Here is a 20334-nt window from a genome sequence, read left to right on the forward strand (position 1 = left end):
TCTCAATCTTACTAGTTACGCTTACATCAGCCTTACATTGTTTGCAAATCTCCACATTTTTCATTTCTAATGTCACATTTCATATTTGAGAGATATTTTATATGTTTTTCTGTAATCACACTAAAAACGACATCGATTTTCTCAATAAACGTTAAATCTTACAGCCTTACAAAAAAACGTTATGTAAATATTGTTGTAAGGTCAGAATAGTGAAAGCTTGACTTTTTAAAACGGTCTTAAACCAGGCTCAAGGCCGGCTTTACCACACCAACGTTGAACGGGCGTGTCAAAATCTAATTATTAAGACGGTTAGAAGTTAAAATTTGTCATGTGGATTATTATCCACGTTACTGTAATCTTAAAATAAATGTGTATATACGTACAATAAAGAACAACAAAAGAAACACTATGTGGTCGTGATTCATGATCCAAATATTTGCACGATCGAGGCTTAAATTTCCAATTCAATTCTGTGTTTACGAAATTCAAATGAGGTGGAGATCTACGATGCCAGGCGACTATAAGTGAGACAGAGCGCTGGGCTATTGGGCTAAATGAAACAATTGTTTCCATTAAAATTAATTAAATTTTGAAAAAAAAATATATATATCTGATTAATTTGTGTTATTCCAAGATTTATTCGTTTAACATAATATACAGTCTGGCGGCACGTTCTAGAGTGAAGGATACTCTCAGTATCGCCCTGGTGCAAAACCATCATTCAGAATTGAAACGTTGCTTGAAATGGCTTTAGCCGTGTTTGGTGACCAGATCCGAATAACCAGGTACTTCCCCACCTTCATCTCCCCCCATCTACTTCTCCTCCCCACTGCCTTCAGCCTGACAACGTACCCCAACTGGGAATGCCATAGCCTCTATGGCTCCAGACGGTTGGGAGCAGTTTAATATAAAATAAGTAACTTAAATAATTCTACATTAAATGAAAAAATACACATTGTAATTCACCACTTTATTGAATGAATAAATAACATCCTACCAGGTTTCACTTATCTCGAGCTTCGGCTTCAAGCATTAAACTATGGCTTCAAGCCATATTTAACTAATTGTTCTGTTACCCTCCGCTGAAGCTGGTTTCCCCTCCCCACCTTCCTCTCCTTTAATAATTTGTCTCCGTCAATTTCTAGTTGTATCTCTGCTGACAAACTATTTTGGTAGTTTTTTTCTTGTAATGTAGAAAATAAATTGTAAAAAAACCTCTTTCTGTCACCTATAAGGTATCTTCTTCTCTATTAGTCACTTTCTCACATTGTCTTATTTCTTACATATTTATGTGTGCCTAAGTAATTATGAACACTTATATAAAAGCCCTGATGATGCTGGAGATCCTGGTTGGCTGTCATTTATTGATTTAATGAGAGTGGTATATCACAATGTTAGTTGTTTTTCATTTATTAATTTAATGAGAGTGGTTTATCACAATGTTAGTTGTTTTTCATTTATTAATTCAATGAGAGTGGTATATCACAATGTTAGTTGTTTTTCATTTAAAATTTAATTAGAGTGGTATATCACGATGTTAGTTGTTTTTCATTTATTAATTTAATGAGATTGGTATATCACAATGTTAGTTGTTTTTAATTTATTAATTTAATGAGATTGGTATATCACAATGTTAGTTGTTTTTCATTTATTAATTGAATGAGAGTGGTATATCATAATGTTAGTTGTTTTTCATTTATTAATTTAATGAGAGTGGTATATCACAATGTTAGTTGTTTTTCATTTATTAATTTAATGAGAGTGGTATATCATAATGTAAGTTGTTTTTCATTTATTAATTTAATGAGAGTGGTATATCACAATGTTAGTTGTTTTCATTTATTAATTTAATGAGAGTGGTATATCACAATGTTAGTTGTTTTTCATTTATTAATTTAATGAGAGTAGTATATCACAATGTTAGTTGTTTTTAATTTATTAATTTAATGAGAGCGGTATATCATAATGTTAGTTGTTTTTCATTTATTAATTTAATGAGAGTAGTGTATCACAATGTTAGTTGTTTTTCATTTAACATATTATAATATCACACCCCAAACTATGTAATATATAATAATGTCACACCTCAAAGTATTTAATATATAAAAATATCCAGAGATGTGCAAAATGGGTACCCAAAACCATTTGAAATGCAAAATGGAAATGGGTCAAAACTTTTCCATTTGAAAATGCAAAATGCAAAATGGTTTTTAGAAAAGCATTTAAAATGCAAAATACCTATTTTCAAAATGCATTGAAAATGCAAAATGGTTTCTCAGGTCAAACAATCAAATTAATTATAGAATTTTTAAACAATTTCGTCATTTAATAATGGACATCAATGTAGAACAAACATAATATTACATGATGGTAAATCCAAAAACACCACAACTACGGATTATGAAACCACAAAAAATTTGCGCGGGACTAATGTTGCCAACGTAAAAACATAGAAACTGCCATCTAACATTTAATATTACAGCGTCATGGCCCCATGTTCAGTATTTTTTATAACAATTATTTTATAAGCAATAATTATTAGCCTGAAACACTCATCCACATTGAAAAATCTCCTGATAAAAGATACATGACGCCAACGGGACTTGAACCCGTGTCCTTTCGATTTCCGGTCGACAGCTCTGACCACTGAGCTATGGCGGCTTATCTCTTGTCCGCGAAATAATTCAATATATACTAGGGTTTCATTCAACAAATACTGCTTGTTACATTTTTTCACCTGAAACAACCAATTTTATTTATTGTTTTGGTGTTTAATTCGTAGAACTCCATTTATTTTTTTAAATAAATTTAAAATAAATCAAATTTAATAATGTTATAATAATTATTAAGTTCTGCAAGTATTTCTGTTATTTTTACAGTTTTTAATGTGACAGCTGTTACGGCTTTTGAGGCCATTATCAAACTGTCACTATCAAACAGTTTGATAATGGCCTCAAAAGCCGAAACAGCTGTCACATTAAAAACTGTAAAAATAACAGAAATACTCACAGAACTTAATAATTATTATAACATTATTAAATTTGATTTATTTTAAATAAAAAAAAATAAAAAAAAATGAAACAACCAACTTTATTTAGGTTTGGCTTTATTATAGTTGGCGTCATAATAATAATAATAATAACATGGAATTTATATAGCGCAGTTTAGTGTCATTTCACTTCAAGTGCGCTTAACTACTCGTATAACAAACTTAAAAAAAAGGTAATTCAGTATTAATGGTTCTTAAAATTATTCCTACAGTGTGCCTTACCCAATACAGATCTAATATTATAACACTAAATACACTGTTTATACAAAGTGATGATAAACCTTAGAATAACAATAACAGTAGGACAGGACAAAACACGAATATTAAAACTAAAACATAACATAAAACAGGAGGCAGTTTGTGCTCAGAAATGAGAATTTTCATGTCATGTATCTTTTATCAGGAGATTTTGCAATGTGGATGAGTGTTTCAGGCTAATAATTATTGCTTATAAAATAATTGTTACCCTTTGTGCTATGCATAAAAAATCTTGTCTTAAACATTAGTTTACTAAAAAAATAATAATTAGTATTTTTTGTAATGGTATCACTCAATTGCCAGGGCTCCTACCAGGGAGCAACTTGACAAATGTAAATTATCTCTCATAGCGAGGTTGAGGACCGACTGATATTTGGGGCTTATGAAAAAAAGATGAGTGGAGATAGTAGGAAGAATGTTGCAAAAAAGCATTTAAAATGGAAAATGCATTGAGAAAAGCATTTAAAATGCAAAATGGTTTTTAGAAAAGCATTTAAAATGCAAAATGGAAAATACCTATTTTGCATTTTGCATTTCCATTTGAAATGGATTTATTTGAAATAAAGCACATCTCTGAAAATATCATACCCCAAAGTATTTGCTTCTTTCGAAGAAACTTATTCATTCGTGTACTACCATCTACGTAATTCTGCTACCGTCCCTTTTCATCCGACATTTGAATTTTAAATAGCCCGTACTCATTGCTGTTCATACTGGATCTAGCTTACACACGGACGAACATTTGAAATGATTTTATTTAGTTTATGGTAGAATCCCGGTAGAATAAATTAAGAGAGTTTTCTGTAGTCTCATGGAATCCTATGAATTCTGTGCTATTTGAACTTGGTTTAATGAAATCTGCATTTCGGTTAACAAAAAATTATTTTATTTCAGTAAATAAAATTTACTAGTAGTCAAAAATTTATATAGTCAATCTTTTCATAATCTTATTTTGTTTTTATTTTTCACTGTGCTCTGGTTCGTTTCCTTCGTCTTTAGCCGACGTTCCAGGACATCTGTCGTTGGTTAAATAGGTAGGAAGTGCAACACGGCATAATAAGCCAAAAATAATAACAGTAATACCTACTTTTAGCCGTAAAAATCTCAAATCTTATCATTTTCATAATAATATTTGATTTAAGTTTTACAAGTTTAAGTGATTACCAAAGGTGATTTTATTTATTTTAACACAACAGAGTTCAAAAAATATCTGGATTAAAACGAAATTTTAATAAAGTCACTGCAAGAGGCTTAAGAATATGAATGTACAAAACTAAAACAAGTATTACAACCTCAACCTAACTTAGTATGTTCTGTTTGGCTCTATAAACCACATTTTCAAATATTTCCCAAGGTTCCATTCCAAGGCGATATTGGACTTTCATACTGCATGTTAAAGCACCTTGATCCGAATGCGTCGCGACGTCAACGACGATTTGCGCCGGATATCTGTGCCGACGTCGCGGCGCTCTGCGGCTGACCATTCAATCGAAAAGTGGCGCCCATTTTTCTTTTTTTTAAAGTACATTTACAGTATTATTATCAATAATAAACATACATTATACATAGTTAAATAATAATACGATTTATGTTCAATTGAAAATATCTACATCAGGGGACAAGGAGTTGGCCTATGGTTTTAACATCCAAACCGATGAATATAAAACAAACAGGGTGCAATTGTAACAGTCAGTTAAGCCAAGACGCCAAAGAGCCAAGGCGCTGATAATACCCAACACCTACCGCGCCTTTGAGGATTTTACTAGCGCCAAGCGCCGTCTGGTTCAGGGCCGGCCCTGAATACAGATCTTCACCTAAAAAAAGTACTTATTGTTTCCACATAGGTATAGAGCACCATAATAACAACTTGTTAACAACACCTTACAAGATTATTATAATTTTTTATGGATTACTTTAGCAAATTTTCTAGATGGTTTGAATTATTTTAGTCCTTAAAGGGTTATTTTTATTAATAAGGAATAAATATAAAGATATGATAAAAAAATATATTCATGAATTAAAGAACGAGTATGACCATCGAAAAGCGAAGTATTACATTTTTTGTGGAGAGTATAAACATTGCAACTAGAGAAAAAAAATCACAAACTCCATACTAATTATTTATAAAACGCACAAAAAAATCATGTTAACAACATCTTTTTTCAATTTCCGACTTAGTTGCGCCATTTCTTGTGCCGGCTAGTAACCAATTTGAAAGATTTATTATTTTTTTTGTTTTGTTTGACTGACGATTGAACCATCCTTCACCGTGACTGGCTCTTAAACTGCTGTGAGCTTTTAAAACTTAAAAACATTTTATTTTTTTGACTGAGGATTGAACCTGCCTCCCCAGGGACTGAAGTCAATCGCTTTAACAACCGCGCCCGGTCCCGATTGGGTAGGACCGACATTTATTTCGTAAGTATAGTACCTAATGCTATAATGTCATCCAAATTTTGAGAAATGCCATCAAGTTTCTAGAATGCTTTGTCATCAACAACGAGTGTATCAGCCGAGTTTCAGCTCAATCGAAGAAAGTTGATTAATTTCCTCTTCTTAGATTTGCATCCACAAGTGAAATTCAAATAAATGTATTAAAAAAAACATTGTATTAAAGAAGACAATATTTGATAATAAACGGAAGTTATCCATATTTAATAATGAGACGTCTTTCATGCAGTCACTTATTGAATCTTCAGGAAGCTACCAGCTTTCAAGACGCACGATGCATGATAAATTACCACTCGAGTGCTGGCTACAATAACTGGAATGAGTTGAGTGATTAGCGTTCGAGATGATGATATAGAACTGATTACAGTGCTATGGAGCCAATGAGTTCACTTATATTTTACCATTTATCCTATATTTTTAGGATGTATGAAAAAATGATTAAAAAATCATAAATGCGCGAATTCTGCTTGACAAAAGCGTCATATTATGGCGTGCGATCACGTCAGACGTTTTGGAAACTTGGCATAGTATTCCGAAAATCACTCTAGTGGTTAAATAGAAACTTTTACAATATTTTTTATGTTTTATTTTTGTCCATTTTTTTATAAGTATACGTTGTATTGCCAAGAGTTAGTAAATTATTTAATAATAATAAATCTACAAACAACACAATATTACAAAGATGAAATTATATTTTAAATCTAAACTTTTAGATTGCACTGCGGTGTGTAAGTGCCAGCAGTATTGCGCCGAAATGGCACTTTATGTCGATATTGAAATCGTGAAAACCGGAAGTTCAGTACAAGAGAAACAATTTCAATTTTGTACCTCCTATGTATTCATACCCATACATACATTTATGAAAATGAACGGACCCGTAAACTTTCGCTTTATGGTGTGAACATTTTTTATTTGTTTGGGACCAACTGGAGTACACTTAGTTTCTGCCAAAACTTGTCGACGTTAAGTTACAAGGATTGGTCATAATTTTTGTTACCAGATTATATGTTAAAAAGTGTTAGTATTAATAGGATAGTTCATGGATATCCTACAAAAAGCTGCAACGGCTTTATTTATCGGGAACCAAAAACAATATTTAATATTATATTTTTAAAATTTTCAATAAACTCATTTTAAATGTTAAGGAAGCCAAAAGCCTTGCAATTTTTCGTGGTTTATGTCTCGATATTATGATGTCAAAATTTGAGTATATAGGAAGTTGAATATTAATATTGTTGTTTTAAAATTGATATACACTAGATATAAACTATTATAAAATGTATTATTATAAGCAATTATTTATTAGCCTGAAACACAAATATAAATTGAAAAAATCTTTTGAGAATAAATAAATGCTGCCGATGGGAATTGAGCCCGCACACTTCTGATTGCTGGTCAGGTGCATTAAGCCACTGTGCTACATCGATATACAACAATAAGTAATAATTTTTTAATTAAATAATTTATTGAATTATTTTGGTGGTAAAAAATAAGCCTACGTAGCACAGTGGATCGAGAGAGTCTAGCTGGAGAAGTCAAAAGGTCTCCCTCAACCAGTTTCTCTCAATCCTGCTCGCCACGCAGAAGGTGTGCAGACGAATTCGCCGCCAAGGTGTAGACAAACCTCACTCCTTGAATCCGGGTACCCCTGCTAAGTCACCAATCGTAGTAAACCGCTTTGGGTAACTTATGGCATAGGTGTTGGTTATCTTGGGCATATATACATATTTTTATTTCAAATTTGTAATTCGGTTTCAGCCCTAACTTATCGACGTTATCAAGTCACAAGCAATTGTCGGCTCTTTTCAACCGTCATCAAAAGTACGTTCTCAATAATCAAAAGAATTAATCAGGACGTAAATTTGGACACAAAATGTCTAGCTTTATCAGAGCCTAACGGAAGGTAATACTTAAAGTATCCGAATCGGACATGAAATGAAAACCACCGAACCGTCAGGCGGTTTTCAACTTGATAAGGTTTCTACGATTTCCTTGATTACTAGGCAAATGCAGACAAAGCCGAATAAAGGCCGCTGATGATCATTCGGTCAGTTATTATACTATACAGAACGTAACGTATATAACGTCCTCCACGCTAGGAGTTTACCTGTATTGTAGAAAACATTTTACGATGGTGATTTAGATTTTAACAAGCAAGATTTAACAGGTACTCGTATGTGTAAACAATTTTAAAAAAATAGTACAGTAATGTAAGCAAGTTAGAACATAAATAAAAATTTGTATTATAAAATAATGAAAAAGAAATGAATGTAAATATTTATTTTATTGATTAATTTTATTTTAGCCATTTGTACATCCAAGTTTACAAATGTATAATTTATTATTATTTTTATAGATACATTATTATAAATTTATTATTATTTATTACACTTTCTTTTAGTTAATACTGCTCCTACAATCCACCTTGTATGTATTAATTATTTCAGACATAGATATTGTATTCTTTTGTATAGTAACCTCTTTATGTCTTTTTTTGCAGCCCGATTTCATTGCATGTTCTTGTATTATGTCTGTGAATGTCTTTGTTGTATACCATTTAGTTTGAAAAGTACTTTTGTAATAAATAGGTCGTTTATTATTTTATTTAAATAGCATAAACTCAAGTCGCTATCCGCGTCTGTCTGTTTGTGCGCTTAGTTCATCTAAACTAGGCAACGGATTTTGATATGATTTACACTATCATTGAGAGAAATTCTTCTGGAAGGTGTATATAATTATAATTATATAATTATAGGTGTATTCAATTATATTTATAAAAAGTAGAGAAAAGTCGATATTTATCGTAGAATTCAAAACCTCTAACTTTACTTCAAATCGTTCACAACCCCGAGCAACTCTGGGTACACGCCAGTTACTTTTTGAATAAATACAAGGATAACATCTGAGGACATCTGTTTCATTATCAGCCAATTTAGTTCCTTTAACATTTTAGTTTCATTTGAAAATCTGTTCCGCCTTAAGTATATTTCAATGCTCTATTCTTTTTAAATTTGCAATTTATTTTGTTCTCTGTCATTACATAAGAAAAGATAATTAGGAGCATTGCAGCCAGTTCCATGTATGTATTTTTTTATTGTTCTAGTATAGATTCTTTGAATTTTGTAGGAATTGAATTGTTAAGCTCAATGGCACGGTATCTGTAAAAAAAGTGTGTATTTTTAGTTAGTGTGCGTGCTTTGTTCTAATATTGCTAGTATTTTGAGGTTTTAAATGTATTTATATTATTTTAGAGTAGAAGTAGTATATGTAGTTCATTTAATTTTATAAACGCCAGTCAATAAATAATAAAAACTAAATGTTTCCTCAAAAATATAAGACCAAACTCTAATCAAAATCTTCAAAGAGAAACAAAAAGTACACACAAAATGGAAACCCGACAACTATCTAGTTTATTGATAAATTGAACGGAATCTTATACGTATTATCGTTTGAATACATGTTTACGACCGGCAATCAAAAGAACACTAAAACCGACTCCAAAAAAGCGTACCCTATTTTCAAAGAAACTCTATAGCTTTTTCTAGATATTTAAAGCTTAACAAATTGTGAATTGGGTTCCATAAAGCTCCCATTCGCAGGACAATCACGTTCCGCACTCGCAGTCATGTTTGTTTTGCAACCCTTTTTTATACCGGCTAAGGCTTTATTTCACGGCATTTCGCAACATTTTTAATGATCCTGTTCCCCGCTTTTTTAATCCGACACACCATTGCTTATATGACTCACCATTGCTTTTATCAAACAACTGAAACAAAATGGCGTTGAGAGTCAAATGCCAAAAAACCAGGGCGATTCGAGCATTTCTATCACGATGATTTTACAAACTTGTTTAATTTATTCACCGTTTATCCCATATTTTTAGATTATATTAATTAATTATTAATTATTAATTATTAATTATTAATTATTCATTATTCATTATTCATTATTAATTATTAATTATTAATTTAAATTATTAATTATTAATTATTAATTATTAATTATTAATTATTAATTATTAATTATTAATTATTAATTATTAATTATTAATTATTAATTATTAATTATTAATTATTAATTATTAATTATTAATTATTAATTATTAATTATTAATTATTAATTATTAATTATTAATTATTAATTATTAATTATTAATTATTAATTATTAATTATTAATTATTAATTATTAATTATTAATTATTAATTATTGAAACAGTGCATATGAAATACTTATAATTAATAGAAATTGGTTGGTTAAAAATGAATGAATTTATTTGTCCGAGGTGACGTCGCAACACTGTCACTCTCTCTGACTGAATGTTTTTATTTAATATGAATGTTGCAGTCGCATTAGTCTAAAGATAATATTTTCACTCATTCTCAACTATTGTGTATCTAAGAAATAAATAACTTGAGTACCTACCTCCAGTAAAATACACAGTAAAGTGGAGAATATCTCAGAGACAGGACACAACAGAACATTGATATGCTAAGAGTACTTTAGGATGACACTAGATACTAGTTTAGGGGACTACCTATAGATGGACATAGCTGTCGATAACGGAGGTAGCGTCGATAATAAATAGTATTGCAACATCAAGGTCGAGGTCCAGATTATTCCTACGGCCTGTTAAGAAGCAATAAGTGCTCATTGTACCTATCACAATAAAATCCAAGAAGTGTTAAATAGAAAAATGATTATATGAACGAGTGCCACAAGCATCATTGTGTATTTATTTCGAAGCTTTCTTCAAATCTCGTATTTTACTAACGGTATCAACAAAAAACAGTTAAAAATGCTAAAAGCGTGCCGTTATTTTTGTAATGAATATAATCATTCATTTCCGCCACTCGTTTCCGAACAATTAGATCGGGAATTCCATTCAGCGGTTATTATCGTGTGTCACTGTTGGAAAACCGGCGTTACAATGTTTTATTTTGCTCTTCTATCCAATGCCTGGTTCGCACAATACATTGTATGATAATCAACTATCTGTTGAATTGCAGTTGATATAAAATCTAATTTTGCCGGCATTCTACCAAAATACGACGCTAGTTACAAATTCATTACTTTTTCTTAACTATTAGCGATTAACTAACCTTATTTATAACAACTCACCCGAATATATTATGAGGGTAAATTTTCCTATCCATCCCATCATGGGAACTTGCTTCATTTGAATGATGGGTGTTGCGAAAGCTCTTAGAATTGCAATCTAGGGTCGCGAATTTTGTTCTTGGTGACAACATGAATGGAAAGATATAAAAAAGGTACGGAAAGGGTACTGAATGGAAGATGCCACCTGAATATTGAAAAAGCATAATTTATTAATGGTATCCACTTTGTTCCTTCAGATATACAAAAAACTCCACGCAAAATGCTTCACTTTGCGCGCCACGCGGATTTGAATTTGTAACTTGTTATTTGTTGTGCGGTAGAAAAGCTACTGCCCGGGAGCTTTACTTCTCCTGGTGACAAAATGATCAGACAGGTGTGAAAGGAAGGTATGGATTAAACTAAAATCGTAAACATAATAATTGGGTATGCCCGAATAATGGGGGAATCCTTAAAATCCCTACCCACCACTTTAAATGATCCTCCCATTCCTTTACAGCGCAAGCACCAAGCCATTTTAAGAAGCATTTTCTGTTCCTAACATGATACCTTGAGGCTTAGATTTCATCCACCATAATTCCAACACTTACATTTTCAAAACATGTTCATATTTTCAAGCGTATTAATTTCGTTTATCTTTGATGATGTGGGTTAGCTGTTTCTGCGTAAATTATTCCTGCATGATTTTTTTACGTTCAATAAATTGTTTTGTATTTAAGTACCATTTCAAAATTGGAACTGATTGTTCAGACAAGCGATAAAATTTGTACGTAATTATTATTAGAAAATTAATTTTCCTTAAACGTTTATTCTGACGAAAATATTGTTCAAAAAATGACGATCATTTTGATTAAACGGTGGTGTACGCAAATTGATTTATTTTCATTGATATTATTTGTTTTTGAAATGCAATAATCCTGGACCTAATATTTTATAAATATTTTTAGCTTGAATTTTATACTAATGCAATAATGTTTGGGGTTAAAATTTAAAAAGGCTTTACCAATTTTGCAATTACATTATCCCGTAATTTTTCACAGGTCTGCGCTAGTTTTTAAATGTACTGATCATTTACTTCTATTTTTAAATTTATGAATAAAAACACTATAACATAATATAAAATCCATGGATGGTAATTAAAATAAAATAACGAATAGTGTGAACTAGACTTTTTCATAGATATTCATTTTTTTATAATATATAATATAGCACGATGGCGCGGCGGCGCATTTTGCATATCAGGTCGAAAAAGGCCACTACGAAAAGCCATAATAAATGTCACGGCTAAAAGCCATAATAAATAATGTCGCAGCGCCGTGATAAAGTCCGGATTATCTCTACTCCCGGCATCACACCGCCATCATTTGTTGACTTTTCCCCAATATCAGGTGCCAGACGAAGAGGCAGATAAAACTCGTTTTTCGTGAGAGTATTATTTAGAACTTTTGATAAGAAGATACAGAAATGCAGTTTTCTGCTTTATCGACAACGTGAACTCTGCTGTATGTTTTTGTATCGTATTTAAGGAAGGTTTTTTTATATACAGAAATAGTTTGTCAACATGTTGTACATTAATATTTTTTCTCTCAGTGCTATTACAGCTCCTACTTGAGTAGGAGCTGTAATAGCATGAACTGTAGGAGCTGTAATAGCATGAACTAGGAGCTGCAATATTACTGCTGAGCTGTAATATTGCTACTACGGAGTAGTATATTACTACTACTACGGAGCTGTAATATTGCTACTACGGAGTAGTATATTACTACTACTACGGATCTGTAATATTACTATGTATGAGCTGTAATAGCATGAACTGTAGGAGCTGTAATAGCATGAGCTGTAATGGGCGTAGTATTACACACGTTGTCAGATTAAAATGTTATTTAATTTTGTCTCTTCAATTTGATAGTTTCGCGATAGTTTTATTTAAAAAATTTCCACAAGGAAGGTAGGCTTTTATTTTTAAATTGCGATGGCTACAGATGCTCAAATAAGTTCCTTCTCAACCACGCGTAAGCTTTTATACTTAGTAATATTCGTCTTAATATCTACACAATTGTTTATGTCATTATTGGTTCATAAATTTTGATCCTCCCATTCAAACATCGTTCAATTTACCATTACCATTCACAATATTATCAGCGCTTTTCTTTCAGATAGAAAGCACGCTGGGTTATTTATTTCTAAAGAGATAAGTAAGGGACAAAGAAGTCGGGGGCTTTCAGGGAAGAAATAAAATGATGAAGTGAAAAAATATTGGGTCGGGTCATTTCAAGACACGAAATAAAATAATAATCTGAGAATGGAAGAAGCATGAATGGAGATACTTCTTTGATCGCATTATCTCTGTCTACCCCCTTGGAGAGAAAGGACGATATGGTTTAGTAAATTGAGTTGCTCTTACCTGTTCCACCCATAAGTTCGTTGTCATTATTTGGTTCTTCAAGTTCTGTAAAAAAAGAAAAACAAATATTAGAAAAATATTGTAATGAGTCTGTGGGATCTCTACTTTTGTATGTGATTTTTATTTTTTTCGTACATTCTTTTACGGTCAAGTTATTACAACTTTTTACGTTAAGGTTATCACAATGTTTTACGTTAAGGTTATAACAAACTTTTGGATTGAGGTAATCAAATTTTTTTAGGTTAAAGTTATCACATTTTTTTACGTTACGGTTATTACAATTTTTTACGTTAAGGTTATTGCAATTGTTTACGTTAAGTTTATTTAAAAATTTTAAATTAAGATCATTACTTTTTTTATGTGAGGGTAATTACAATTGTTTACGTTAAGTTTTTTACATTTTTATGTATTCAACAGAAGCGTACACTTGAAAAAAAATAATAGTACCACAATATTTATTATTTTATTGGAATTAAGGATAACAACATATGTAGTCAACATGGTGACATCGTGATTATGATATTTAAAGAAAAACATATTTATTTAATAGAAAAAATATGTTTTACTATATTTTTAGGGAAATCAACAGTTTAAAGTGTGGTTAGATTATACATGTGCAATCTTCTGAACTGAGAAATCAATTATAGATTTTATTTTAAGCAACAATTATTAGCCCGAAACATCTATATAAATTTTAAAAATCTTCCGAGAAAAAAACATACCGCCGTCGGCAATTGTACTCGCAGCGTTTTAATTATTGCTTAAAAATAACACGTTATCCTTTGTCCTATGCATATTAAAATCTTGTTGTATTTTTGTTATATATTAGTTTATCTATATATATAAATATATGTAAATATAAAAATAATAATTATAAATTTCCTTGTTATACTAATACATTATATATTTAACGATTAAACAGTATATTTATAATAATTAACAGGTATACATAAATATACAATTATAACAAGAGTCATCCCATAATAAATGTTTACATGATATTTTGTAGTTTTATGCATTAAATTGTAATAGAAGGATTATAGGTGTTAAATAAAATATTTTATAAATTTTCATATGGAAATATTAGTACTATTTTTTGTTAATGATTTCTTTAAAAATTTTTTTGACAGAGTTCAATATTTTTATTTTATCATTAATGCTTCTGATTTCTTCAGCAAATTTACTATAGAACTCATTGATGAGTTTTAATGGTGTTGGGCAAGGGAGTGTTTAGTTTAGGGTTTGCAAATACAGGGTGTCCGGGTGTAAAGTGCACTAACTTCGGGAGGTAATTCTACACGATGGTGGAAGTAAAAAAGCTGAATAACTTTTTTGAAATTCCAATATTGATTTTCCCATACAAAAATATTTTTCCATAGAAGAATATTTATTTTCCCATTCTAACAATTCAACTATTTTACATAAAAAACTACCTTAAATCATTGGAATTTCGAAATACGCTTTTTATACTATCACGTTGAATCACCCCCGAAGTTAGCTAACTTCAATAATAATATTTGGATGATTTCTATGGCGCCGTTTTCGTGCAAAACTTCAAGGGCACTGTGCAAATATATCATACATTTCTACAATGATCTATGTTATTACTTACTATTTACTAGTCAAACTATCATAATTTTTTGGATAACAGATTGCATCTACCGGTTCGTTGATAACTAATACAAACCATATATACAATGTATTTGATTGATGAACGTGATGCTAGATGTTCATATGTTATTATTCGTATTTATTTATGTTTTGTACAGGCAGAAATATAAAATATCATACTTACCTGGTAGGGCACTTGAGGTTTAGCACTTGAGGTTCGCACGCACGTGATATAATTGGACTTTCCGGTATTCATTTAAATAATATTTACACCCGGACACCCTGTATATATTTACGTCTAGTACAATTTTGATTTATGAATGAGTATTAATTTTTTCTTTTATAATTTGAATAGTTTAATCATGTTTTATTTTTGTTATATTTTATGTTTATCGCTGTCTGTATTCGTGTTTTCTGACCTCAAAAAAGTTGGTATTTTTTTCATATAAGAAAAAAAGAGATACACATATTTACAAGTTTGGAAGAACTCATAACCCAACTCGTATTTATTTGAGCCTAAGTTTATACTATCCGTTTGTTTTAGTTTTAATATTTCAGTACCTACCGGATATCGGTCCCACAGCACTTACTCAGCATAAAGTTAGATGTAGTTTTGCCAGAAGCCGGGAGAACTGTCATTTCAGGTTTATGTCGTAGGATAAATTACAAAGGTATTGTTTGTTAGAAACTCGCCCAATGTTTGGAAAGTTGATATGCTGCGAAATCGCCGATCAGTGAACGGAATATTTAGATAAATTACAAAGGTATTGTTTATTAGAAACTCGCCTAGTGTCCGGAATGTTGATATGCTGGGAAATCGCCGATCAGTGAACGGAATATTTAGACTATTTTAATTTCGTTGCAATTTGTTTCCGGTATTTTCAATTTTTATTTTTTTTTTATTTTTATATTATTGAAACAAACAGTACATAATTTACAGAGATGAAACAATATACAGGAATAAGATACTTCATGTTGTGTACCTATGATATGTTTCCTTGTAATGTCTGCTAAGTGGTATGTTTATTCCTTAATTACCAGGTGACTTGTGTAGTTTATAGGTGTGTGTGTAATGTGTGTGTGAGTGTTTGTGTGTGTGTGTGTGTCTGTATGTATGCGCATTGAATTCTTTAAATTATTGACATGATGCCACGTTTGAATTGGGGCAGTGAATCTGAAAAAATGTCAATGTTAGAGTTAATACAAATATTATTTAGAGGATGAAGAGCTCGGTTAATTGTCGAATTAGATGCTGCATTTGTTTTATAATTTAGCGTGTGGAATAGCACTGTATGTCGTGTACGTCTCGAAGGTATGTTAAAGTTAATAAGGGACAAAAGTTCAGAACAGTCAATCTCATTGTTTAAAATTCTGTGTATAAATATTGAGTCAGCCACTGCTCGTCTTCGCTGCAAAGTTTCAAATGTACACTCAAAATTATTGTTGAATCTGTGGGTAATATATTTTATAAATTTGTTTTGGATTCGTTCTATACTATCTATGTAAAGTTTATATTGCGGATTCCAAATAGGCGATGCATATTCCAGTGTACTTCTGACTAATGCAAAATAACTCTCTCTTAGCTCAAGTTATGAGAAAACCCTCCGATTCCCAACTCAATATTTTCATTTCATTCCTTCACAGTGCAAGTCAGTGTAAAATACGTACATTTTCCCCTTAAAGTGAGGTTCCGTCTCAAATAACATTTGCAGGTAAAATAATGAAACTAAATTAACTAGTCCCTATTACCATGCGACCCCATCATTTGGGGTGGCTAGGCTCAAACTCTAATTGATACTAAAAATTGATATTTTGATGCCCAAGTGGCTTTTGAAATGCACTCTATATTGATAAGAAGCAGATCAATCAATCATATATAACCAATACAATATAAATACAAAAATAAATTCTAACCTTACATGGTTTCTTTTGAGTATATTAGTTTCTTACACTAACTACGGCAGTCTATATGTGTACATCTTGTACAATCACAATTAAAGTTATATTCTTACCAAAAAAATCTGTTTAAAATGCCCAATTGACAAAATGACAAAATTGAACTTTGGGATTCAATTTGCACAATTTAAATGGCATTTTTACGAGAATAAAGATCACATGCACTCAAAAAACAAATGACATGTGTGTTAATAACAAATGAATAATACTGGCGCTATTGAATACTGTTTTTTTCCAAGGTCAGACTTTTAGGAAAGGAAAGGAAAAGGAAAGGAAAGGAAAGGACATTGGGATGTGGAATAATCAAGAAAGTGTTTCAATATTAAACAATGATAATACGTGTTATCAACAAGCTTCCGAAAAGATGATCCTCCATTCGTCTCTTCATCGAGTATAATATTTTAAATTTACGTCAACTCCATCTGAAATTTATTTATTTATTGTATAAATACAACAATAGCTCTTAATATCATCATCCTTTTATCTGATAACTTAAAAACTGAAACCCAACTCCATACATTAAAAAAAACATACAAATAATGCTATGGATCCACTATGGATCCTTACATTTGCAATCCATTTCAAACATTATTCCCATCAATTTTACACTCTAACCAATAAGACACATTTCACATTCCCTATTTAATTAATTTGATTTAATAATTGTATAAAATATTTAGAAATCAAACAGCACGATGTTACAATACTTACCGCGTATTATCAAACATATTTTGCACAAATTCAATCTGTAAACTTCACCCGCCATTACATAGGACGTTCTAGCATGGTGGGAGAAATACTAAAAAAAAAAAAAAATAAAGACAAACCTTCCCAGATTAATAATAACCTGAAAATATTTGAAAACCTCCTACTACCACCATAGTAAGCGGAAAATGTTGCTTGTGTTGTGATGGAGGACTTCAATGCAATACATCTCTTCAAATAACCTCTTTCTTATTCTTTCCTGTCTGTTTTTTGTTGTTGTTTTGTTTTTCTTTTCATATTTTGGGTTAAAAAACATGATAAGTTCATTCCTTTTGTAAATTTGGGATGGTTGGATGAAATTCAGACAAGTCAAGAAAAAAATGATTATCGGTTTAGTAAATTGACATAAATGAATTATAGGTTTCTAGTAACTAGCAAACAGGGCGCAAGCCCATATAAAGGATGTATAATAATATAATACTCGTATATACACGTACATAAGAGACGAAGGATAAGATTTTTTTTAATATTGAGAATGTTAAAAGTGTCCTACATAGGTGAAACTTCTTCACTAAGACGGGAGAATCTGCATATCTTTGCCACATCCTCAGAAATGAAAATTACTATCTTCCTTAACTTACTTTTAAGGGAAATACTTTGAGAAAACGTAGAAACCGACGACGGTCTTTGTAATGACTGCGAAACTTTGGGAAATGAACCAGAATAGTCCCCCTCTTCCCTTTCATGCTGCAGAACACTAAATACAGGATGTCCGGGTGTAAAGTGCACTAACTTAGAGAGGTTATTCTACGCGACGTTAAAATGAAAAAAAAAAAAATCGAAATATTTTAGCTTTTCTTTGCGTATAAAATGATTTTCGAATAGAGAATTTTTTTCATATAAACAATTCAACTTTTTTTACCTGAAAACTAACTTAAAACGTTCGAAATAAGTTATTTGCGTTTTGTAACCTGCATAAGTACGAATAACCTGTAAGGTGTGCTCTGAGAAAAAATAGTATAGCTGACTTATTAAAATCCTTCAAAAAACGTGATTACATTTCATTTCATAACAAACTATTAGTACTTCATAATATATAGGAACACGTGTTCATGCAGCTGCGCTTTTCCTATTATTTTATTACGACGAAATTGTAAAATATTAATATTTTAATGAAAATTTGTTCTATCACTCTCCCACATTCGTATTTTACTTATAATTTGTTCGGAAATCTATAGATTCATTCGTTCCAGATTTTTAATAAATTATCAATATTTTATATAAGTACGTTTTCTCCGTGTGTACTGTGAAGGTAATAAGGTAATAATTAAGAAAAACTTGAAATTAACAACACAATGGTATGAAATGGGGTTAACATGATTAAATGACTGAATTCAGTATTTTAGTTAGAGTAATACATGGAACTGAATATTCGTTGATAGACAGGTTATTCTTTTACGTTTTTACTTGGAACAAACACCGCTAGTCAAATTTCATATACAAGATTGTTGATTTACTTTTTTAAAAACGTGAGAAATATACTAAACATATTAGATATAAAGAATATAAACCTCGCAATAGCACAATCCATAATGGAATACGGCATTATTGCCTGTGGCTATGCCAGTAAAAAATACATAGACACACTGTATAAAGCTCAGAAAACCTTAATAAAAGTAATACTTAAAGTACCTATAGGTACTAACACCCACTTCAACCATATTCAAAAAATTCCCAGTGATAAAGATTCAAAAATTATATTCAAAACAAATACTTACTTTCCTTTACAAGAACCTAAACACATTTAAACACTTCACAAATTTCTCGCAATACTAGAACAAGACATGCACACCAACTACTAATACCATAAACCAACACATCCTTTGGACAAAAACACTACAGATTCCAGGCTATAAAACTATACAATTCACTTCCAACACAATATAAAACATCTAATCTTACAGAATACAAAAAACACATATGGAACTGGCTACAATCCTTTTAATATTTATTTTTTTATATTTCACTTTTTTTGTTATAACTATGGAAAAATCGATTTTATATTTTAATTTTTATTGTTTCTCTGTGTAACTAACTCCACTGTATTGTTTTAGTATTATATAACTTTACAATTGAAAAAGTCCTCCACAACACAGGTAAACTCCTATCGTGGAGGACAATATACTATACCTTTGTAATACAAATATATTTAAGAATAAATGAAATAAAAATAAATAAAAGATTAAAAGTTATATATTTTTAATCATTACACAAATGAACTACTAACTTCATTTGAAACAACCGTTCATAATTTAGTTCCACAAGTTAGGTGCCTACTTGAATTTTGTCACACATCAGAAAATTATTGTGTGACCGCTCAGGGTACAAGTTCCTTACAAACCCCACCGCACCGTTTTATTAACGCTTATCAAACCGCTAAAATATCGCTACCTACGTGCAAATCTTCATGGGTCCAATTCAGTTCAATTCTCGTTCAATTTGCAAATATTGCATTATCTCTAAAACAATCAATGCCTTATTTCACCACATTCATTCCATTTTAGTCGATCATATCCTATACTAATAATTTATTTCCTGTGATGCTTAAAGTACAAAGTGAAGAAAACACTTACCATCAAAAAAAATGTTAAGACATTTTATACAAGCATGTATTGAAGTTTAATCAAAATGATGATTTAACATTTATACACAGGATTTTAAACAATTACGTCGACTATACTGAACTTCTGTCTTCAATAATTTTTGTCTAATCTCTTATATCCA

The 20334-nt window shown here is 30.8% G+C and overlaps 1 protein-coding gene across 1 annotated transcript in view; it reads right to left on the reverse strand.

Annotated features, from left to right (window-relative positions):
* The window catches only part of LOC149422889 (acetylcholine receptor subunit alpha-like), a 460793-nt gene that overhangs the window by 150090 nt on the left and 290369 nt on the right, over window positions 1-20334 (reverse strand). Inside the window, exon 4 of the mRNA XM_089632334.1 lies at window positions 13279-13323. Coding sequence (XP_089488460.1) covers window positions 13279-13323 — 45 coding nt within the window. The remainder of the gene's footprint in view (window positions 1-13278; window positions 13324-20334) is intronic.

The sequence above is a fragment of the Hesperophylax consimilis genome, chromosome 6, assembly GCF_061612785.1.
Source record: "Hesperophylax consimilis isolate HC1 chromosome 6, BYU_Hcon_1.0, whole genome shotgun sequence".
In the NCBI taxonomy this organism is placed as follows: domain Eukaryota; kingdom Metazoa; phylum Arthropoda; class Insecta; order Trichoptera; family Limnephilidae; genus Hesperophylax; species Hesperophylax consimilis.